We start from the raw sequence: 24,903 nt of genomic DNA, 5'->3' as shown, positions 1-24,903 counted from the left end.
CGTGCCCCCCTGCCTCTGCGAACATGGCTGTGGTGCCCCTGAGCAAGGCACCGATCCACCCCACCTCCCCAGGCACCTTAATTGGCAGCCCCCTGCCCCAGCATCTCTAGTGCATGTGCATGCTTATGTGTGGTAAAATGCAGAGAATAACTAATTTCCCCAGTTTGAGGGATCAATAAAGTAATAAACTTTAAACTTTAACATTTGCAGTGTACATTAGCACTGAAACACAGTTAAATTATTTTTTTACTCCTTTGATCTTGTGTTTATGGTTTTGGAAGGAAGAAATAAAAAGACATTTTTAAATATCAGGCCATATCACCCTTATGGCTCAATGCACAATATTGTAACGTGTGGAGACATCCAAAGCTTGACAGGCTGCCTGTGCCTATTTACGGTTGCCAAACTATGATAGGACAATTGCTGTTCAGGGGACTGCTTTAACTAGCGGTCAATTCCCAGCTGATAAATATTCCAATTTTATCTCATTTAGCTCTCACCACTTTCATGGCACACTATTTGCGTGTGAAGAACATGGTGCTGCTGTCTATTAATATCCAGGACCTTAATTGGGTACTGTTTTGAACACAAGTGTACTTTCCTGGAAGCAACATAAAAGTCCATGAGCCAAGTATACTGTATTACGTCAGATAACGGTCACACACAATCACAGGAGGAGAAAAAAAGCAAGTGAAAGTTACCATCGGAGTCTTGATCACTAAGGCAAAAACCAGACACATATCATTATTATACAGTCTTGCCCTCAGCACTGTGCTCTTCAGTCTCTTCAGCCACCTACGCAGCTGTCTAAATACAGCAGACAGTTGTTTGGGTTGATATCACTGATCTTGATGAATGATACTCTTACTGGTTATTTACCACAGTTTATTTACCATATATTATAATGTAACATCTTGTAAAAAGCACACACATGTAGATATATGAGTGCACAATCAGATAATTGCTTGAATAACACATTTTAAAAATAAAATCCATTAACTACAAGAGTGATTTAAATGGCTGATGAAAAGTAAATATCTGAACGTCCCAGTGGACCAAGATCTGTACTCTGTTTATTTTTCATCTATTCATTTCTCAGCTTGATTAAATTAATTATAATGTGATCCACATCACAAATCATTAAAGAAATCAAAAGTCACCATGTAAATTATATTTACTGCGGGCAAGATATGTAGGCTGTACATTTTATTTGACAATTACTGTCCGTTATTTTCTGACTCGTTTCTCTCGTCTTGGGTAATTTCATTTGAGTGGCTCATTTCTTGAGACGAAAGATGCTACAGGGACTTGAGTTTGGGAGAGACCTTTGACTGACAGCATGATGAGGAAGAGCAGCAGAAAACGTTTTAGCTTGGCTGATCTTTCATTTGTTCTGCTACTCATTTGCTTATCATGCTGTTTCCCTGCTCTGTTTAGCATTTTGCATTTGATTACTTCACCTGGCATGGCCGAGAGGTGCCCAGATTAGGAGAAGTTGAGGAAATATGTTTAATAAGATTAACAAATCATTAAATTATTATCCTTAATACTCAGCAAGAGGCAGAGCAGAACGTGGAAAGTCATGCTGCTGTTCAGCCTCCTTCCTAATTGAGGACAGTGAGGGTCAGGTAGGTCAGAAGCTCACTAATCAATACCGCTGCACCCCTTTATTTCCACTGAGAAATATTTTTATTTTCATTACCCTGGTTCCAGGATGCTCTGCAGTAGATTAATTGTCTCCTTTGCTTCTTTACCAGTCCCAGTTCCCTCCCACGCAGCCTTGTCTTTTGTTTGAGTGGTCCACTGATTCTGTGCAGCAGACATACAGTATATTGGACACAGAGCCTCAAGGCAGCACAGGCTCAGAGGGGAGGGCAGCCATTAGGCCGGGGTGGTAACCGGCTGGCCTCGGACCTCCCAGCGCCTGAGTTTGGGGCTCCATGCCCATGTTGAGGTGCAGCGACAGGTGGGCATGGCAGTAATCCAGAACCGACTGCTCATACCTGTACAACGTCAGAGCACTCAGCTGCCGTGGTATCTACACAGAAACAGAAAAGCAGAAAAAGGAAGAAGGGAGAAAAAGAAAACCACACGTAAGCCTTCCGAGTCTGCCAAAAAAAAAAAAAGCCTCTGTTTAAACATTTTATCTGCTCTCAGAATATTTGGAATTGGCGAGATTTACTTCATGCAGTCATGGCACAGTGCTGTCATTAATGCAGCCTTGGCCGGTGATACAGTGTGCGCCCCAAGACCTGAAATCTGTGGTGCTCAAACACCCACTTTCAGCTGGAGTGATTTATATGCAAGATGAAAGCCTTAAGCAAGAGTGCACACATTTTTTCTGCCCTCTTTTAAATGGAGTCAAGGCTCCATTTAGAAGAGTGCTTATTACATTACAAGCACTTTGCTGATTCAAAGACCCCTCTTAGTTTTACGTGCTAGTGTGGTCTGAATTATATCAATTAAATGGGATAAAGCTGCATCCCAGCCTGCGTGATATTGATATTAATATCCTAATGTCTATTAATGCTTTCACACAAAATATGGATACACTCATGCAACATGAAATGCAAGAAGCAACATTATACAGTGTACAGAAACATTCTTATACATCATGTCATAACTCAGAACACATTCAGCAACTGAATGCATGAAAGTCAACTCACCTCCATATATACTGCTGTAATGTGAGTTGTGGGCAGAACATCTATTGTGAAATATGTTGCCTTGGATTATTTTATTGGATCACAAAAGGATTTCCTTAAAGCTCATTTGATGCAGAAATTGCTTTTAGATAGGTTTTCTCTTCATCTGGTTAGGTCATGTTTCGCAGTGCTGTCACCATTCAGACCTTTACATTTAAAATCACAGCTTTCAAAAGGTTATGTTTTCCTTCCCGGTCCGGTTCTGTTTGTTCTCCGCTTTAATAGGAAGATTAGTTGAAAAAACTCTATTGTCTAATTTAGCTGCTGAACTTTGCACACTACTTCAGAGGACTTAATAGAAAAAAATCATGAACAACAATGCTCCAAATGCAAAATGAGATAAGTCGGGGGGGAGGAGAGTCTGGATGCCGGAGTTGTCTGTACAAAGTATCACGGGGAAAGACTACATTGTGGACTTGTTTTCTCCAGTTACTACAATAGAAAATGTCAAACATCTAAGTGGTCAATACAAATTTGTTGGTTAGCTGGTTGAACCAATAGCCCTCTATCCCTTGTGTGTGTGTGTGTGTGTGTGTGTGTGTGTGTGTGTGTGTCTGTGTGTGCGTGTGTGTGTGTGTGTGTATGTGTGTGTGTGCAGCAGGAGTTGGCAGAGCACTTACAACCTTTGTCTCTTCTACATTTCTTGCCTCCTCCATTTAACTTCTACATTGCCAGTTTATCCCGGCAGAAATCCAAAGGTGTCATAAAATAAACTGAGCTGCAGTTACTGAGAAATAAAAGGCTTTTTTGCCCTTTGCTGCTAAGCTCTGGGGACCTCTACAGATCTGTAAATACATAAATAAATACACCTTTAGAAAGGTATACTGCTATTATTATATAGGTCTTCTCACTATAAACGGTACGAAAAGTCCAGATGACACAAAAAGATTTAAAATAGAAAACATCTTATGACCTTTTAAACAGTTATGAGGAATCATACAATCTTTGTTTTGGACTAAAATAGCATTTTTGATTTTTGAAGAATTTTTGTTTTTCAAAATAGTCAAAAGGGAAAGTGAAACAGTTGAAAACTGAAATGCAAAGCTTTGAGAGCGACTGCTTGTTTGTTGTGTCAGGTTATATCTGTTGTGCTTCAAACATTTGCTGTATCCCGCTCATCATCACTGCGCAGATTGATTAAACCTTATCAAAGAAGCTGACAAAAGCAGCTCCTCATTTTTTTTTTTTTTTTATCATCGTGTTCAGCCTGTGTCAAATACATCAACGTCAAGGGTTTTGTCTCCGTTTGCAATTTACTGTTTGGAATTGGCCCCCTTCTAGACTCTATATGATACACATTTACCATAAAATTTACCAGTGACATGGCAGAGGCTCCAAATTGTGCCAGTGTCAAACTCACTTTTCTGCTCGCCCAGGAGGTACAGTGTGATGCAACATGTGTGGTAATGCCTCGGCTTGGACTGAGTGCTGTAACACTGTGACATCTCCAACCATGAAGTGGATGCAGTGAAAACTCATTTCCAAAATAGCATGCATGCAAATTTTTTGGTGCGTTTGACATAGATTTGTAAGCTTCCATCAAAGGAGAGCACATACACGTACAGAGATAGACACAAACATGCACATACTCTTTCCCCCAGCACGTTCAGTGGTGAAGCCTGTTAAAAAAACAACCACACTGTATCATGACCTTTTTCTGTTTTTTTTTTTTTATTGCCTCCTCCTCAAACACTTTAGTCAGTTGCTGCCTTTTTCAGCAATTGGTTGCACTGTCACCTACTGTAGCTTACATAAAATGCACTCTGATCCTGTAGCTCACTAAGTTACACTCACATTTGTTATTCACATGGAGCTGCTTACCATGAAATAAACTGTAATTTCTATTTCATGGGGTCTTTAATTTTTGTAAGGTCCACACTGCTATTTTTTTCACTGACAGCCGACTCTTAAATGTTATAAAGTAGAACTGAAAACAGAAACATCTGAGCCCAGATGACTTGCTCCAGATCAGCCCTCTAAAGCCACACTTCACAAATACTATACAATTCATTATATTAGTCCTACTGGCACTACGGAGTCAAACAGAGGCAGAACCATCACCGAATTTGAAACTCTTCAGCAGTTGTCATTGAGAATGGGTTTCAGTGAAACAGGGAGTGAAGAAGTGTGATGTGAAACAGCAGGCGGTGGAAGCTGGGATTTCACACTTACAGTATGAATTGGCCTAATGACCTTTCTTGACTGTCCTCTGCTCTACTGTATATTTTGGCATGTTCTCATGTGCACTGTTTCACAAAAAAGCAGGTGTTCATACATTTTATTTTGTAGTACTCTGACACAGGATTTTATATTTATGGAAAGTTATATACGTCACCAGCCACAGCAGCCAATCTTGCTGCATTATAGCAAATACTGAGCTAGAATCAACTTTTTTGATGGACAACCCTAAGTTGTTGTTGTTTTTTTGCTGTAGTCCTCTGCACCCTGCTGCTTCACCAGACTTATTATAAAAACAGCTGTCCCGTAACCAAAAGGTCACATTTTCAATTTCTACAACGTCCTAATGTCTTTCAATTAGCCAACCGATTATTTTGTCTTCTCCTCCAGTGTTTTTGTGCAAGATATCAAACAGCTTTTCTCAGTCATTGTCAGTCTCTCTATATAAAAGCATCCACTAATGACTAAAATAAAAAAAATGTCAAAACAAAGTCAATTAACTGAATGTCAGCTCTCTTAATAAGAGTGATGAAGTCTCCATGCAGTTGAGACTCATTATATTGAGATCAGTGTTGTTTTAGACAGTACATCACAGGTCAACAAAACACCGCACTACAATTTAAAGATGTTCCATTCACACAGAGCAACTGTTTCTCATGAGCAAGATAAAAATAAATAAATAAAAATCTGTGTTTCTGAAGCTGTAAAGTTAAACAGGATCAGTTTCATGTCTTAGTATAGAAGAAAAGAATAAAAGCCTTTTTGGCCAACCAAGCAGAGCGAGCATTCAAGTGTAATCAGGGATATTGGGGAAATGCTGGCTGTTATGGTTGGAGCTCTTAGAGAGGTGAGTCATTGGCTAGCATAGTTTGGACAGCCGCCAACAGAGCTGCTTAAGACTGAATGCTGCATACAGTCGGATTTCGCCTCAGGCATGGTCACCATCTCTCCTCAACTTTAATGGCTCACAAAGTCCTTTCCAATCTAGTTGTGCACCACACAACAGGATAAATGTAAAACGAATTCAAATCTCTTGATTACAGTAGCTATCTAAGAATAGCCTTGTTTCCACTTGACAAGTGTAAGTCGTCATTCAGTGAGTCACTGGCCACCGGCCAAGGTAATAAAGCGAGCATCTGGCTTCAGCCCGATCATGTCTTCACTTTATGTTAACTGTTTAAACTATAGCTCAACCTATTTACCCTGAGGTGAGCTTAAAGAGGAGAGAATACAGAGTGTCCTGTGCAAAGGCTGTTACCTGTGGAGACTACACCAATATTTCAGGAGCCCTTTTGTTTGCTAATATTTGTGGAATAAATTAATTTCAATTTTATGATATTCTTCTTTTTTTGCAGCTTCCTCTAAGATAAAATTGTTTATCACTGAAAACCTCTGGAGTTTAAAGTGTCAAGAAATTATTTTCTCAATTGGTCTTGGAATTTGTTGGGTTTCAAGTGGCCACAGCTGTTAGTATAAACAATAGTTTTCTTAAGTTATTTTATTTCATTTCACTTTAGTTAAGATAGATAAAAAAGAGAAAAAGAAAAAAGAAAAAATATAAATGACAATTAAAACACAGGGAGAGATTGCGTAAAAATACAAATTTGAGAAAAATAAATTAGAGTGGGCCTGAAGCAGAAGCAGAAATCCCTGTGATCGTGTGGCGTTCATACACTTTTTAGTCTGCCCTCAGCAAAACATAAGCACGGAAATCCTCACCTGAGGCCGTATGACAAATTATTCACTACCAGTCCTAGTGACAGTGGTGTGGTATAAACTTTTCTGTGTAGCCCACACCAAGTCATTTTGTGATGTTAATATTTCAGAGACTTTTCAAATCCTGGCCACTGCCTAAATATACCATACCAACGTGTAAAAACATTTGACATTTTGGGAATACGCTTCCACTACTACACGAGTATGATACCACGCTCATGTTTGTATGATAACTATGCTTCCACAAATAAAGCTAAATATAAGTTATCCATGTGGTGCTGGAAAGCTAGCTTTATATTTATCTTATCAGAAAGGCTAGCAACTGGGAGGGAAATCTGAATTATCTGTTTTACCGTCCACTTTAGTTCTCATCTGAATTAAACAAACAGAATATAATGTGTAAATGAATGAGTTTTGGAGGTGCCACTAGGCAGATTATATATTATATCGCTCTTATCTTGTTAGACAGAGCCAAGCTAGCTGTTTCCAGTGCTAAGCTAAGCTAACTGGCTGCTGGCTGTTGCTCCGTATTCACAGTACAGATAAAAGAATGACATCAAAGCATTCCTTTAAAAGAAAAATGTTTAGAAGAGGAGGCCTTGACTCTATGCAAAGCCCTAATACCAGAAACTTTCATTGTTACATAAAACTATCTCTCCGGCAAATTCAGCGTTTTATAACAAAAGGCAGTTCTTCAATAAAGAACCCTACTGACCCACTCAAAAGCACTCTCCTGCAGATGTAGAAGAGGACAATGATATAAACTCTTGTGACACAGCACACAGCAATTAATTCTAATTCCCAAGCTATTAGCTTTGGATTGCTAATGAAAACATTCACATAGGTGGTCCCCCTTTGCACTGCTCTGAATGTAGGTCAAGCTGCAGCTAAATGATTCCCAATTAGGTGATAGGCAGCTGCACCATGCCAGCATGCCTCAGACTGGCACGGGAGGCATGAGCTCTCATTGGCATATTAACAACATCCTCGGCCCGAGCTGTGCTGCTGCTCTCTGTCAGCTGGATAATTCACTCGGTGGTCAACGCTGCGGCGGGAGAGCACAGACAAGCCTCTATTATCATCGCTGTCTATTAGGCTACACACCCATGGATGCTGAATGGCATGCTAATGGCCACAAGACCCCCCATCCCCGATAGTTGCTTAGCATGGATAAATTGAAAAATGATTTCAGGGTGAGTGACACAGACATGAAGCTGATAACAAGTGGTCAGTAAACTTAATTAAGCGGCACATTTTGTACTACGGGCGCAATACACATTAAGATTGTGTATTGTACAAATTCATTACTATTAATGCTATCAATGTGAAAAGCTGCAATGATTTTTCTCTTGGATAATAAAACACAATATTTAATAGATATACAACAAATACTGTAGACAGCAGACCATTAGCCCCTTCCCAGTAAGGTTTAAGAGGTAATCAGGAGAGAAAACCTGACATTCATCTGAAAGGCAACCCAAAGTTTTACATTGTAATACTGCATGTGCTAGAATTCCAGAAAGATCATCTTTTGCTGACTTTAATATTCACCATGTAATTACATTTCTATTTGAAAAGCGTTTCGCATTTGTCAAAATAACCATAATCCTTCAGATGTGGGGATTTATCTTCTCCTAATGCTGCTCATCCCATTTTCTGCTCATCAATGTTGGCAACGCATGCCGAGATTTACTGTTATTCACTGGATGGACAATTTATGAGTCACTACAGAGTCTTTTCTGATGTATGTTGATATAAGTAACCTGACTATAGAAGCTAAGAAATATAGATGCATAGATTAATCCATATCGAACGGGAGGCATACAGTAAGAAGATATGTGTGCTACAGTGTTTGGTTCATTCTCCCTCGCTGACTGTTTTTCTCTCTCTTTACACTCCCACACACATTCCCGAGTGCGCACACAAACAGACACACACAAACACACACACACACACACACACACACACACACACACACACACACACACACACACACACACACACACACACACACACACACACACACACAGAGCATTTGCTGATGCTGCTTGTCAAAACAACCATTAAATGCCTCAGTCCTGAAAAAAACAAAAAACAAAAATATGTTGCTCCTGAGGTCACAGTTGTTTATTTGGAACAGTGATGGTATCATACAGTAGTGTAATGTTATTTCAATTTTATTTAAAGCTTCATAGGTAATTTATGTAACAAACATTGCACTTCCTTAATTCTGTAACTTGCATTTCACTGAAGACTAAATATAGCTGTCCTTGATGCAATTCCACTAATCTACAGCAGAAAAATAAATCTACGGCATAGGCTTTTTTTTACCCATTTGGGACGGAAAACTAAAGTAATCCAATTTGATAGTATGCCAGATGTTGTACAGACATGCCCACAGTGTACAACGTGTAACATGAAATTTGAACTGTGAGGGATTTTTGTATAAGATTGCTATAAGCCAGTGTTGGTATTGTGTAGTTTGAACTCTGGTTTCATGAGCAGACTAACTGATTTACTTTGGAAAATGCAATCGTTTCTCATTATGGCCTTGGACTGTCCAAGAAGAGCAGTTCTCTTCCAAAGCAAGAATCCAGAGCAACCAAGAGTTGACAGTAGACATTACCATAATGTTTTGGTGCTGTCCAAGGTTCATCCTCAGAAAACGTCACAGCTAAACAAACTCCTGACTGTCGACTCTACAGATGGCAATGAACTAATAGTTAAAATATACGTAAAGCTATTATAATGAATTATTTTAGATTAACAATGGATCACATAACTACTTGTATGGGAAAGGGGTCACTCACTCACATGGTGATGATCCCATAATTATCACCGGACTCTGCAGTTCCCCTAAGCTCTGCTAAGCTTTTAAGCATCTTTCAATTCACTGTTTAGGTTTTACAGCTCGTAGAGTTGCTGTTTTGATTCACTCTCACAGCTCTCATGGCAAAAAAAAAAGAGGAGAGCTGAAGTCAGATATTTGCCTCAGGAGTTAGAACAGTAAGCCAGGAACACAGCTCCAAATAATTGCTAATGTTGCTGTTTATCTGCATGATATGTACATTGGCAACTGTTTTCTAACAAGTAAGCCATACCAATATTTAGAACTTGTTTCTATTAAACCAAAGTGAAAATTGGGGCACCAACATCAATTTAAGGAAAACAGACAAACTAAATTAATCAGAAGAAGTAAACTCTCAATACAGGGATCAATGTCTCTGGTTTAAAGGAATATACAATACCATGACTTGATGACAAATGAGGATTTATTCATTGTTAAATATATACTGTATGTGTAACTGTATAAAATAGGCATTAATAATGAACGCATGACAAAGAGGTCAGAATTGAAAAGATGACTAAAGATTAACTATGATTGACAAAATGAACTGATCACACAACAGTGAAATGAAATGCGTGGTTCAGCGTTTCCTGAGAATGGCACAACGCTAGGGGATAATCTGCTTTTCTGGGACTTGAAAATAAAAATCCAGGGCACGATCCGACTCCGAATCGAATCGATTTATCACAGACAGCAGAAGTAAAGTTTTGCCTACTTTTGCGGCATCGACTCAGAACTAAACCCCTTTTAGTTGGCCCCAAAATTTCAGTGCTGACTTCACTCGCTATTCTCCCAGCGAGGAGACGTTCCCTGGGACGCAGCAGTTGCCAAGCAACAAGGGTCAGATAGTGGGGCTTCTCAGCTGATCTGGCGATGTCACTCCAGGGTTGACGGAGCGGAGTTAAGGCTGAGGATGATTCTTGAAAGAAATTGATAGATGATGCAGCCTCTGCTGGTTTCTCATCAAACAGGACTCTGCTACACTCGTTTTCCTTGACTAGATTTGTTGAATAGTCTTGAAACTAATTTCGCTGGCCGGACGACAAAAGCTCCAAATACTATGAAAGGGAGACTTTCTGAAGTACAAAAATATAAATTAAAAAATAAATTAGGCTTCTCGAAAATCTTGAAGGACACAAAGTAAAAAGGAAAACCAAAGAAAAGTCAAAAGTAAAGTAAAAAGTAAAAGTACTGGAAAAAGAGTTAGGAGATGAACAGGAGTTAAACAACAACTAATTTGATTGACAATGTAATGAAATACAGTCCATAGTCTAGTATAACAATTAACCGAACTATCCATGGTCACTAGGTTGCAGTGTGGTCACACAACAAACATGCATTAAAGTTTGCATGTCATAGTTCAGCCATTTCACGTCACACAGACATAAAACCATTTGGATTACTCAATAATTAATTCCCGTTAATTCAGACATGCTTGATCAAGCAGTTATGTCACTTCAGGAATGCATCTACAATTTATCACAGGAGTCTGGGAAGCCTTAGAGGCCACTCAGGGTGTGCACGAGAGGGGGAGGGAGTATGCAGGTGTGTGTGTGTGTGTGTAGGACCAAGTGCAGATGATTTTATGTTTAATTATTGATGATTTTCCTTGGTGAAATATATTTCAGTTTGTTGAGTGAAGCATCAGTGCCTGTTCCATGAGCGTTTTCACCTTTTCTGGACACTTTCTTCAGATCCACAGCCAGGATGACTCCAAAAGGTTGCAACGTGGTTTCACATCCTGCTCTTAATTTTATTATAATAACAAAACATCGGCCTCTTCAGGACGGAGGAGGGTGTTTCCTTTTCTGGTTAATGTTAACTCTGACACTTTTATTTTGAGAGGTGAAAAGGCCCTTGGCAGATTCTGAGAGTTTAATGGAATCCAAAAAGGGGTGCTGTCCTCACTGCACAGTCCATCAAAACAGAAGCATATTTTAAAGAAATAACAGTTATTTAAAAAGGAAGACAGATCACTAATCAGAGACAGTTCATATTCCTTGGACAAAAGAAAAGAGGTTTGTCAAGACAAACATAGCCAGTTACACTAAAAGAAAGGAATTCAGTGCACCAAGGCCAAGCTATTTCATTCTCTAATGGATGTCTGGAGTTTATCAGCCTTGCTTTGTCCAGATGAGATACTGAGCTAATGTTGCAAATCACAGATAATTTAGTAAGTTCAAAATAGATATAAAAGACTAGACTGACAGACGTGTGTTTAATGGATATGGTAACAATACAACCACCTTGGTTCAAATTGAATGCTCATTGATTGTGCGGATGACTGCTTTAGAAAAGGGGCAATATTTTGTGTGATAGGAAGATTTTACAGATAGTTTCTACACACAGTGTCTGGAGTTGGGGTCTGCCCTTCCCTTATTTGAAACATCTTAAATCTGTGTGAATATGCTAAGAAGCAGGTACTCAGCACATCAGAGATATGGTGATTTGCTAACAGCTCATAGTCCAAGTGATTGTATATGTTAGGAACAAGTCTGAGGAGTTTAGCTACAACTAAAAATCACGTGAAAAGGATAAGTGAAAGTTTGGGCCAGGGGTTAATGTGGGGATTACACTTAAATTTAAAGACAGGGAGAAGTTAGGGGTTGAGGTTTAGGATTAAAAATGGGGTTGGGATAAACCTAAACTCAACTGTGTGGGCTACATCAGTCTGACTCAAAAGACACTGCAATAATCCTCCTGTTTGCTTTTTCACTATTACAATCTATTTCCCTCCACTCTTTTTTCCAGTCTCTGTTGCCATTGTCATTGAGCCACAACAACACAAAGCAGTCAAGCTAACAAGCTATCTGCTAATTAAGGAAAACTCTGACAAATACCTGAATTGTGCATAAGACAACAACAACAACAATACACTTTATCTATATAGAACCTTTCAAAACACAGGTACATAATAAAATAAGAACCAGGAGAATGACTTTGTAAAATAATAGCCTTTAAGCAGTGACTTAAAAAGTTGAAAGTGAATCTAGACACCAAGCCCTGAGAAAGCATCCTTATAAAAACGTGTCTTTAAGAGCGATAGAGGATAAGGAGCTCACCAGTCTGACCTCCTCAGGGAGATCAGATCAAAGAATGCGGGCCCTCTAAAGAAAAGGCCTGGTCATCCTTGGTCGTCAGCCGAGATTGCGGAATGGCAAAATGAAAGGAAAATCTGAGTGTCCCAAATGTACTTAGGTGTGAGGCCAGAACAGGCCTTAAAACTCATCATTAAAATCTTAAAATCAATTCTAAAATTTACTGGAAGCCATTGAAGAGAAGCTAAAATGGTAAAAAGTACTTTGGTTTTTTTGTTCTGGTAAGAAGTCTGGCTGCTGCATTTTGGACAAGCTGTAATTGATGTAGTCATTGTTAGATCAAACGTGTAGAGACAGTTACAGTAGTCCAAATTAGAGGAAATTAAAGCGTGTAAGACAATCTCTAGGTTTCTACTGGATAAAATTGAACTGATCTTGGACAACTGTGGTGACATGCCTTTTCAAGCTGATGTGGTTATCAAATGTGACACCAAGATTTTTGTTTGATTTTTGTTATGTGATATATCTCGGGACAGAGAGCCCAGATACTTTGACATATCTCATACATTAACTGTACTGTATGTATGAGGGGGGCAATAGTAATTACCTCAGTCTTATCAATATTCAACTGTAGGAAGTTCTGGACCATCCAGCATTTGAGGTTAAGGATGCAGTCACTGAGTGTCATCTTCATAGGAATGAAAGATCACATTATGCCTGCAGATAACATGCCCCAGGGGTAATATGTATAGAAAGAACAAGAGAGGTCCAAGGACAGACCTCTGAGCTACTCCGCAGCTCATCTTCACAGAGGATGACCGTGACTTGCCAATGGCTACACTAAGAAATCTTGTAAATCTTGTAAATAAGAATAAAACAATTTTACCAGAGATGCCAACCTAACATTGGAGATATTCCAATAAAATAGAATGATCAACAGTGTGGAAGGCAGCACTTAGACCTAATAGAACTAAAACCAAAGATTTTCCAGCATCAGCGGGCAGCCAGCAGATCATTCAGCATTTAAAGGAGTGCCAGCTCTGTACTGTGGTTAGCCCTGAATTCCGACTGATATGTCTCAAAGACTAAGTTTCTCTTTAATAAAGCAATCAGTTCTTCAGCACTAACTTTTTATAAAACCTTGAAGAGAAACGGCAGTTTGGAAATTGCTCTAAAAGAAGAAGTTTTTTTTCAGAAGGGATTAAACAATTGCATTCATAAAATAAGCAGGAACAAAACAAGCCAATAGTGAGATCTGAATGATGAAAAGAATATATGGGCTTCTTTTGGAAATCTCAGGCAGGATGTTGCAAACACATGATGAGGGTTTCATTTTATTAATCACCTCAGTGAGTGTCCATGGAAGTCCTGTCAGGGGACTTTGAGTGAATATCAGTGGCTTTAAAAGAAATTGTTGTGTCCTGTGCAGGAGGGCGAATGTTCATTCTGATGTTGGAGACTTTGTTGACAAAAAAGGTTAAAAATTCTTCTCATTTCTCGGGGGAGGAGTCCATATTGACATTTGGAAAAGGCTTTGGGGCACGGTTAATAGCATTAAACAAAGTCCTGGGGTTGTGTCTGTTCTTTTTGATAAGGTCTGAAAAACACTGTGCTCTGGCATTTTTAACCTCTCTATTAAAGTTTCTCATAGAGTCTTTTAAAATGTCAGTTTAGAGGCTTTTCACTTCCGCTCTGCCCTAGGACAGTCCCTCTTTAGGGCATGTATACTGTCTGTTATTCACTGCAGGGAAACTGAAAGTGTTATATCTGCTTAAATGGAGCAATTCGTCCAAGACTTGAGTGCAAGTATTAGTAACATTTTTTAAGGCAGTGTAAAAATCTTGACTTAAGCCAATGTCAACAGAGGAAGACAGGGAAGCTTGTGTGAAATTTGCTGTAGAGGAAGTATTAAAAATGTGAGAGCATACAGGGTTAGGCTTGTTAGACCGCTTATTTTGGACCACAGATGTGAACATGCATTTGTGGTTGTAGACACTAACATCCTTGTGTAGTATATTGTCTATTGAAACACCATGTGAGAAGACAAGATCAAGCTTGAGGCCCTTGTTGTGAGTAGAGCACATCATAATCCTACTTACGTGAAAATCTCCCACAATCAGAGCTCATAATTATAATTTAGCATTACAATAGAGAGGAGCACAGATGCAGAGTTTTTACGTCCCCTCTAATAGTGAAACACAGTAACTCAAAAGACATAAAGTCACCCAAAGAGATGAGTGAGCAATTAAAGTTGCTGTTATAAACAACAGAAAGTCCACCCTCTAAAGTTTGATGCCGCGGATCTCTCTGGCCTCCAAACACTGGTAGTGTAGGAAACATTCAGTAGGAAACACTGTTAATCAACAGTAGATGCTCTCAAAGTACTTAACCTAAATCAAAATACACATTAGAAGAACAAATTTTATTTTATTTTTTTTAAATCAGATAAAATAAAGTTAGTATGGTCCTGGAACATGCACACCCCGAATGACAGGAAAGCTGGGTAAAAACTTTATGGATTTTTTGACAGCCCACCGGCCCAGTGCTGAAAAACTGCAGCTGTGTCTATAAAGCACACCAATCAGTGCAGTGACAGTGAACCAAAACCAGTAAAGTTGCAGGCTGTAAAACCAAAACAATGAACTTTAAGACACTATAAAGCTCAACAAAGTTGAGGGGAACAGCAGAATCTGGTGATAATTGTCTTTGGGTGCATCACTATGAAAGATAGCTTTCATATTTCATTATTTCATCCATTGTCTAAAAAATTAAAAATATTAACTATAGCAGGTTTAAATTAGCTATAGTTTGCAAGTTCATCTGTATACAGAGTAGCGCAGAGATCTTGCAGTATTAAGCCTTGACCGTCCACAAGGTAGCACCAAATAGGCAAGTGGCATGATTATGGTCACCTTCAGTAAAAACCAAAAAAGTCTTACCAGCAGGGATACACTGGATATACTGAAAAAGCTGAATTTCTGAGGCATAAAAGACCTTAGGTAATAGCTTTAATCCAGCCATGCAACCATCTGAGAGCTTAGAATGGATGCAACATGAGAACCAGTTTGGTTACTGATGTGTAACTGAACAGTGTTCCTGAGGCATTTTCATTACTGTTGTCACTGTCAAATTTCTAATTACTCAGATTGAACTGCATGCAATTCAGTGGTAACGGTGGGAAAAAAATCTATACATTTTGCATTTCAGAGTAACTGACAGATAAAGTTTATACACTGTGCTAAACCATCTCATATAAATGTCATGGTGTAGGACCCAGGCTATTGTTGTGCCATTGCTCCATCCACCATAGTACAGGCTTTTCACTCCTGTCCAGTTTCCATGGTGATAACTCTAAAGAATGGGCTGTATGTCTAACTCTTGACGCTGTGGAAGATTGCATGCGTGTGTGTGTGTGTGTGTGTGTGTGTGTGTGTGTGTGTGTGTGTGTGTGTGTGTGTGTGTGTGGTGTGTGTGTGTGTGCATCCATGTATGCCACATGATATTTTATGTGCTCTATCATTATGTGAATATCCAATTTAGTTTCTACTCTGATATTAAATCTTTAAGGATACTGACCAGACAGCACACAGAAACAGACACAAACACACTCACAAGCACACACAGACGCAATTTTCCTGCTCTAGATTTGATTTCTCTTCTCACGACTGGTTAAAGAACCAACGTATCTACCAGAAAGCAATTGATTGCACAAAATATTCATGACAATGAACAACAGAGGAAAAAAAAATCAGATTTGGTTTATCCTTGTTCTGTTTGTCTGTTTCCTTCAAAAGAGGCCTAGAGGACAGCCATCTGTGTAAGTGCTACAGTTTGAATCAGCCTCTGAACTTGAACAGACTCCAATATTGATGTAGCTGAAAATGCGAGGCGACAAGAGATGAACTGCAGCCAGCTGTTGGCCTCCCGTGATATTTCCACAGAGGAACAATGCGCACTAGGAGGATCGGTTTGATATTAAGGGCCAAAGCCTGGCAAAGCTTCATCTGCAGTGATGAGATGTGAATATTGGAGAAGGCTAATATACAACTCAAGTGAAATGGCGAGAGGCCAGTGCCGTGATACAGTCACAGCTGCTGCATGGAACCATACATTATCTTGTCATTCTTCTCCCTGTCAAACAAAGGAGCTGATGTTGTTGAAATTATGTTGCCCCACTTTTAGTAGTCTCAAACTGTCATCTCCGTAGAAGTGATCCGCAAGATTCATAGTTTTTGTTTTAATTTGGTGTCACTGGTGGTGCTCATGCCACTTCCCTGCAGGTCTTGTAAACAGGACACTTTAGCCACACTGTCCTTGCATGTAGTTCTACTCTTTGCTTTGCCATTGCATTGTGAGCAGGACCATCACATGATGTGCATGCTCTAATTAAACTGTCTTCCCCAGCTTAACATCTGAAGTCACACAATGGGCTACAGAGACAAACACATTTTTCAAATAAGTAAACACACGGAATAATGCTAACGCTACTGGTATATTCTAAAGTTTAGAATTCTCCTCAGGGCCAGAGGACCAAATTATTAATAAAATACAATTTAAGGTGTTATGTTTAAGTTTTTAGTATTGCTATATGGTCAACGTTAACAATGACAGCTGTTTACTTACCAGTCTATAATGAACATTGCCAGTGTTAACTCTTGCTTTGCTGATCTTTCTATCACCTCTTTTCTTGTACTGAAGTTATTCCTGGCCCAGTCCAATCTCATAATGCCACTTTGAGATAGTGAGCCACTGTAGTTTCCAGTCTCTCAGAATAAAGAAGAACCACTTCCCAGACGGTGTATTCTAACCCCCTGTCTTGTACAAACAATAATGGCTGAAGCTCTTGGAAAGTATACAGCTTGTTTAATGCTAACTTTTGCTATGCAACAATAGCAAAAACTTACATATAGCACCTTTAAGGAAAGTATGATATTATTCCTCATGCTATGGCAACAGGTATAGTGGCAAATCTAAAAACACCCCACACTTCCACCAAAAATAGCTACGATAGCTCACCTACGACAGTTCCCCACACACAGATAGGAAACATATAGCACCATTTACAGATATGAGCTAGTTGAAGATAGATGAGACACTTTGGTCAAACTTGTGTTTTAGGAAGACTGGATCAATTAAGAGCCACGATTCCCCTTCCAACACAATTTTGAGCTAGCCCACGGACGGGCACCGTCAGACCATGGGCCCTTGTGCAGCTGAAGTGGCTGAACTACCTATATTTCTGCCACTGTACGCTACTGTTAATGCCACCTGAACGCTCTGAGCTGCTGCTCTTCATGCCTCAAAAGCTTTACACTTGCCAATAGTGGCAAACACCGAAAAGGCTTTTACTGTGAAGTAGCTAGTCACCTAGGTTAGCGACTAACTGCTTCCTACTTGTTCCACAAAAATCAGTCTACATCAAGATAGATACTTTTATCTATGCAGGTGCTTTTTTTTGGTCAGCAAATCAGGCTTAAAAAATACAGGGCAGGAAGCAGCTGGCTGCAGTACATCTTTATTCCATCCATCAGTGTTTTAAGGAAAAAAACAATAGTAGATCACTAAACATTAAGAGAAAATGTGCTCCAAGTCCACAAATGCAAAAAATTCCAAAACATAAATTGCTATACTGTAAGTGCTGTGGGTCATTTGGGGGAGTGATGGGCTCGATCTGAATAACCTAACTCTATATTATGATTCATATTTTTTCATGCAAAAAAGTAACTGTTTAAATTTTGAGTACTTGGCCTGTTTATCCAAATAATGGCTGTTTGGTCTCTGATGTTTTCAGAGATGTGAGGACCTGCCTGCCAGTTGAGACTGGGGGGTCATCTCAGCAGCTTGCAATCTGACTTCCGAGATGACCGGCCGGTCAGTGCGCGCTGTCATCCCATGGAGAGCAGTCTTATCTCGGCAAACCCTTTGATAATTTACTGCTGGCTCTAGCATTGTGAAATATAATTCCTTTGGAAGATAAAATTCCATCTTAGAGTTGAATTATAAAGTTTGTTGATGCCACTTTGTCTAACGGTAAAGGTGAATTAATAATAAAAATAAATAATAAATAGATGCTTTTTTGACAGTTCAACAGCAGCTCTGTCTCTGTGGACTTTGGGTTTTTAGATGTACAGATATATCACAACATTTGATCAAATATATATATATATATATATACACACACACACACACACACACAGTCCTGGAGCATTTCTGGTGTAGCAAATTCTTGCTGCATGTGTTTTCCCTATTCGTATCTGTTTTGGGATTTATTGCATTTCTGGATTTGGAGCCTGTTTCCTTTAATGTTTGCGCTTTCTCTCTCGTATGTGCTTTGTCCTCAAGGGCAATAAAAGCTACTCACACAGTTCTTCCACCCTATGAGCATTTGGGTGATTGCTTGTCAATCAAACAGTGCTGTCCCTTGTATTTTCTGTTAATACTGATGAAACCGTAGCTTCTGTGGGTGGTGCTAGTTTTCTTGTTTCTTCAGTGCTTGTGCTAACTACCACATAAAATGCATCATTCCCTATATGCCAGAAGATATCTTATGGGAAAGACCTCACAGACAGTGGGTGTTTAAAACAGGAATATAACTGCCTTCCTGCAGTGACAACACTTTGAATCACTGCTGTGCTACAATATGTCAGCCAGTGATGTGAAGTAGCAAGACACGTTTATTTATATGAAAGTGTGACAGATTTTTACTTAAAAGAATAATTGTTCTGCCAAGCATTTAAGAGTCAAATTAAAATGTGCAGCTCTACAAAATGAGCTTTTCTGCCAGGATGTTGCCAACAGGTAGACAGGTACTGTTCTATTCAGAGAACCGAAGCTGGGTAAACAACATTGTGTTTACAGCTGAGACGCCTTTCCCACAGCCCAGTGTGCTTCACTCCTCTCCTCTCCTCTCTTCTCTCTGTCTGCCTGCATTTCTTCCTCTGTCTAACTAGCACCTCTGCAGCCACATCAGTCTGATGGTCCACTTTATTAAGATGAATGAATCCCATCCGTGTGACGCCTTCCTTCATTTTGCTGCAGAACATTCCCCATGTGCGCAGCTTTCTCTAGGTGCTCAGCTGTCACCTTGGGTAGCCTGACAGGATCTCCCTGGAGGTCACCTTGGGGATGTAAGTTCACAGTCTCAGTGCAAACGTTTTGTTGCCCTGACAAAACTGCTGCAGCATGACTCAGTTACACTATCTGTCTGCTGAACATGGTGCAGTGTACCCGGCAGAATGTACAGTAATAAATCACATGAAAAAAAAAAAAAGTGGAGAGAATGAAGGGAACAGGGGAGTGGAGGTCAGCAACCTCAATGTTTTCTGAGCATCGTACATTTAAATTCACTGATATGGTGAAGGATACGGAGGCATAAAAGATGTCAGTGGAGACTGTTTGTATCCTGCAGTAATACAAGACAAGTCTCTGTTTTTTGGGCAAAAGCACAACCCTGCATCTGTTCTTTAAGCCCTGCAGGGCTGAAGACAGTAAATGTAACTGATAACAAGATCTAGTGGTTCAGTTTGGTCTCGATCATTTCTCTTGGTTTTGATTATTTAGCGGGGCTCACAATGAAGAATAAACAACAAGCAGATTAAGGGTTGACTATTAATCTGCTATGCTCAGCAATCACATTAACTTAGAAACTTCCAGCACTGCTCTGGTTTGAAATCCTTCATTTTAGTCATGCTAGTGGCGTGACAGGAGGGAAGGCCAAGGCTGTGGGTCAAAAGCTGAGTTAAAGCTGCTCTGATCAATATTGTTATATTTAAAGTGGATCAAGGGACTGTGTCTGTTTTGAAAGGCGTCTGTCGTAGCGATGAATCCACAGAGAAATAGCATCCAAATTGTGCAGTTCCCCTCAGCTCTACAGAGCATTTCAGCTCACTGTTGTGCTTTTACTGTCTGCAAACTTGTTATTTTGGGTCAGCAACAAACTGCTACTTTAGCATTTAGAAGCTAAAGAGACAGCAGAAGTAAGTAAGCCCTTGTGAGTACAGAATATTGAATATTGGACGTAGATTTGTTAGTTGTTCAGAAGCACAATTCCAAATGAATGTTGCTCCATGTCTGCTTGATGTGTGAAATGTTGTTGCGTTTTTATACAAAATGTTGAAAAAAAATTTTGCCCTGAAAAAAAAAAAAAAAAATTCTCTTCCTGTAAAACTGTACAAAATTTTAATTACTTATGTTGAGCTTGGTCTCTTCTCCAATCAGCTCATGGGTCATAGTGAGCAGAGAGATACCATAGTAGATACTGGATCTCATTTGTCAAAATATTTGTTTAGATTTCTTAAGAGCATGGTTGAGCCCTAATTTATTCATTTCTCCCTAGGCCTCCTCCTGATCTGGGTGGATCTATGTGTGGGTAGACGTCTCTCTAGTCCTCTAATGCGACTTGCCCATATGCTCTGTTTCACTCAGTGATGCATCACATTATAAAAGATAAAAGACCTTCTAACATCTTTTACTTCTTGAAGACTTTAGGTCTGATAATGTGAACTTTACATATCTTGTCCCCCTGGTGGTATGGATCTGAGAGCAGCAAAATGTTTCCATTTTTCATCCAAAGATTTTGTTTCCTGGGGTGTAAGGAGCATTAAAGTCTCACAGGGCCTCTGGTGTGACTATAGACTTTTAGCTTTTTAATGTGATGAAAATTGGCACAACAGAGCACTTTCATTAGCCAGTGTCTAAATTCTGCGTGCATACTCTATTAATTACAGGATTACAATGCCTGTTCCAGTCTGTCGTAGCAAAGATCATGGAGTGCTGAAAAGAATATAACAGGAGAGAGGCTTTAATCTAAATGAATACAACTGAACAATACAACCAGCTGTTTATGGTACCTATAAATAACAATAAGGTGTTCTTTTAAATAGCAATTAAATCATCACTGCACTATCTTTCAAGCAACAAAGGAACCAACAGGCCTAATAATTCTGAATCGAGGGAGATCAGGGAGTGGAGAATGTATCCTGCTTAAAAATAAGTTGTCTGTTTTTCCTTTGCCAGAACAGGGCTTTTTTGCTTTCTCTCTCTTTACCCACTGTCAGACACAGCTGACATTAGTATTCTGATAAAGCCTCCTTCAAGCAGTGTTCGGTGCCAGCCACTTAATTTGTCATTTATTGCTCCATGACAACTGAAGTAATTGAACCCCTTGCCCATGGACGAGATCTGCCAGCCTTGTGGCCATTTTCTCTCATTGTGGGAGAGATGGAGCTATAGGACCTTGGTGCAAATAAGGGCACAGATCTCATTTTATGGGGCAATGAGATGGTTAGTATGTACCCAGGCCACAAGGGCCTCTGAGATGTTTATTGCATGCCTGAGAACCCCAGCAAAGGCTAACTGGACTTCAGATAAAAAGAGGAAAATAGAGAGGATAAATAGCTATGAAATGAAGGAGCAATGACACAAGAGATAAAAACAGACCTTGCGAATCTTTTTCATAAAATATTTTGTCGAAATAAATTATGTTAGGAAACTAATTATGTAGCTGCAGACTGGGGATAATTTGGGTGTTTATCTCAAACAACCAGGAAATGAAAGAAATTGTGTATCAGATTAAAATACAGAATTTAAGATTAATCTTTGATCTGCTGATTTTCTATTTTGTTGTTTCTGCGAAGAAGTGATTGCCTTGGCCCATTTGTTTTTATGTGTTTGTTTCTGACCAAGATATTATTCTCAAAAAAAACATGGGCTAACATGAAATGTTGTAAATATTCACACAGTAAAAAGAAAGAAATCTATTGATCTTGATGACCCCCGACCTTTGTTGCAGTGCCATCACTAAGGCAAACTGTGCATACCCTTAATTATTCTGTCATCTTCTCTACACACTGTTAACTGTGAAAGTAATATATATAAACTATACAGTACACTTGCTCTGCCATCCACCTAGTTCACTGTTGACTCCGTTTATGTTGTCATGCACCTTGAGCAATCAAATTATATCTGGATAGGGATTAACACTGAAGAAAGCAGATGGATAAACACTCACGGCGCATAAAGAACGGATTGAAACCCAATTGACTAAATTACTGCAGGAGGCAGTCTGAGACACATTCTAGCCAGATGTTAGACTGTACAAGTTAAAATTCATGTCTTAAAGCCACACATGATCATCAAAACTCCCTCCTAGGCATAATGTCATGTGAAACAGAGTAATGATCTTAAACAAGTAGGGTTTGAAACATTAGACTACAGTGCCATGGAAAATTGACAGTATTTCCTTACGTTAGCAACTAGCCTCTATTTAAGCAAGTCATTAACTTTGTTTGTCTGTCTGTTGTTTGGTGCTGAATAATTGTGTACAGTGAGTGTATCAGATCTTTTCCACTGAAAACAGGTGGCACAAATGCGGTTAATAAAAGTGGTTACACTGAACCAAACATTAAAGCTGCAGCCCATTAAACAATAAGCTGAAAGTTGCTCAAATGCTGCATTTGAGCAACTTTCTAATTTTCTGTGGCTTAATCACTACAAGTAGCGCCCTCTACATTATACATAGTCCTTTGTCCAGTCCAGAGTTAATATAAAAACATTAATTAGTGCAGCTTTAAAAATTTTACCACTTGGAAGAAACACAATCAACTATTTGGAGACATGGAGCCCCCCTTCATACATCACAACAGCAGAAAATGGAGAATGGATAAAGCTGAATGTCGTGTCAAACTAATTAAACTGTTCACACAGTGGTGAAAAAAAGATGTAACCCTGTAATGGGCTCCATTCAGAGCCAGTGCTGGGGTAACTACATATAGCCATGAAACAATAAAAGGTAAAGGAGATGCATTTGCTTCCAGAGAAATAAAATAACAACAGACCCAGTAACTTGGACTAACTTAGCTTTTTCTCACGTTTAGATTGTTCAATTTTAGATGATAAGCAAATACATAAAACTATGCCATGGAATTTCTTTCTCCAAAGTTGTGTTACAATTTTTCTGTTTTGTGCTGTAATTTGTATTCCCCCTTGGTCAGCCTTATTTTAAATGCTGTAATGCAATGATGAGAATTATAATTTCCCCAAGGTCTGGATCAGTGGAGATATTAGCACATATATGAGAGAACAAATCATGTACATCGCTTTAGGATGCATCATCAGTGATGAGATGCATCCTCGCTATAAGCTAACGTGTAATCAGGTATCCATCAAGTGCTCAGAGATCTCTGACAAGGTCCAGTAATCTCCCCAGTTAACCATTACTTTCATAGTCGATATTATGTTGCGGGAAAACTGTTATACAAATAAAGCCAGAGTTTGACTTTTTCCTTTTTTTCTAACTAAAGGATGATGGTGGTGGTGATAGGGGAAGGGTCATGATGTCACCAAAATCAATTGGTGTCCTCCTGTTGGGAGGATGTGTGTGTGTGTGTGTGTTTATGTGGGTTTTTGGAAGCAGTATTGCAAAAAATATATATTTTTAAAATACCAGTCACAAAATCCAGTGAAGGTTAATCTGAAAATACCAGCAAAACTGCAGTGTCCAATTTACTTACATCAAATTGTGAACGTTTGTATGTGTAAGTAATGAAACAAATAACAGAAAGGAATGGGTTACATAACTGTTAACTTTTACTGACAAGATAAATGCTGATAAATGTGAGAAAGTTTCTTTTAAAAAATGGACAAATAATTCATAAATTTCAAACACCTTCAGATCTCTCCTCATCAATTACTGTCCTGATAATACAAATTTCTACATGATATTATTCTCACCATGTGCCATCATAATGAAGCACGAGCCCTGTCTGTCATCAAGGACTCTAAGAAATCAGACATTTTTTTCGTCCACAGTTTCTGACATCCTTGTACTCCAAAAATTCTAAAAACTTCAAGGCTCGATCGTGGCTCAGGCATGAGTCATCACAGGCCTTACTCATTTGGCATGTCTCTACATCTTTGACATCAATCACTTCAGAAAGACTAATTAGCCCTGTGGTCTTGGCTCTCACCAAGCTACAGTATAATCAGCAAAGGTGAAAAGTACAAATGAGGTGAACAGACGCACCTTTTCTCAAGTCACAAGATCCAAGTGTAAGACTTGTCTCAAGGCCACATAAAACCGTTTGTTCAGTCAAGTCAAGTCATAATAGGATCACATCAATAGAGCTGTGCAGAGATTCAGATAATTCTATTTGTTGCTGCATTTGTCAAACCAAGCTAATTATCTGTGTTTGGGTCGATGATGAGACAGTTTGGTGTCAGCAGTATATTTTCTGACAGCAGTGCAGACACTAGGACACAAGGTGGGGCTTGTTATCTCCGAAACATTAAAGTATTGTGGATACTAATTTGATATTTCTTTGGCTTGCTACTGGTGTGAGTCTAGACCCTAAACCCTGCTAAAACTTATGTCAAATATAGAAGTCACAATTTTAATACAAAGTAGCCTTTATCGTGTAAA

The 24,903-nt window shown here is 39.2% G+C and overlaps 1 protein-coding gene across 1 annotated transcript in view; it reads right to left on the bottom strand.

The window, feature by feature from the left end:
- Window positions 1-1,846: 1,846 nt before the first annotated feature.
- Window positions 1,847-24,903, bottom strand: part of LOC121184748 (leucine-rich repeat transmembrane neuronal protein 4) — a 40,660-nt gene continuing 17,603 nt past the window's right edge. The window contains exon 3 of the mRNA XM_041042590.1: window positions 1,847-2,038. Within this exon, the coding sequence (XP_040898524.1) occupies window positions 1,847-2,038 (192 nt within the window). The remainder of the gene's footprint in view (window positions 2,039-24,903) is intronic.

Source organism: Toxotes jaculatrix, chromosome 7 (assembly GCF_017976425.1).
Source record: "Toxotes jaculatrix isolate fToxJac2 chromosome 7, fToxJac2.pri, whole genome shotgun sequence".
In the NCBI taxonomy this organism is placed as follows: Eukaryota; Metazoa; Chordata; class Actinopteri; family Toxotidae; genus Toxotes; species Toxotes jaculatrix.
Note: the sequence above shows the minus strand (reverse complement) of the source record. Positions and strands in the feature narration are given on the sequence as shown.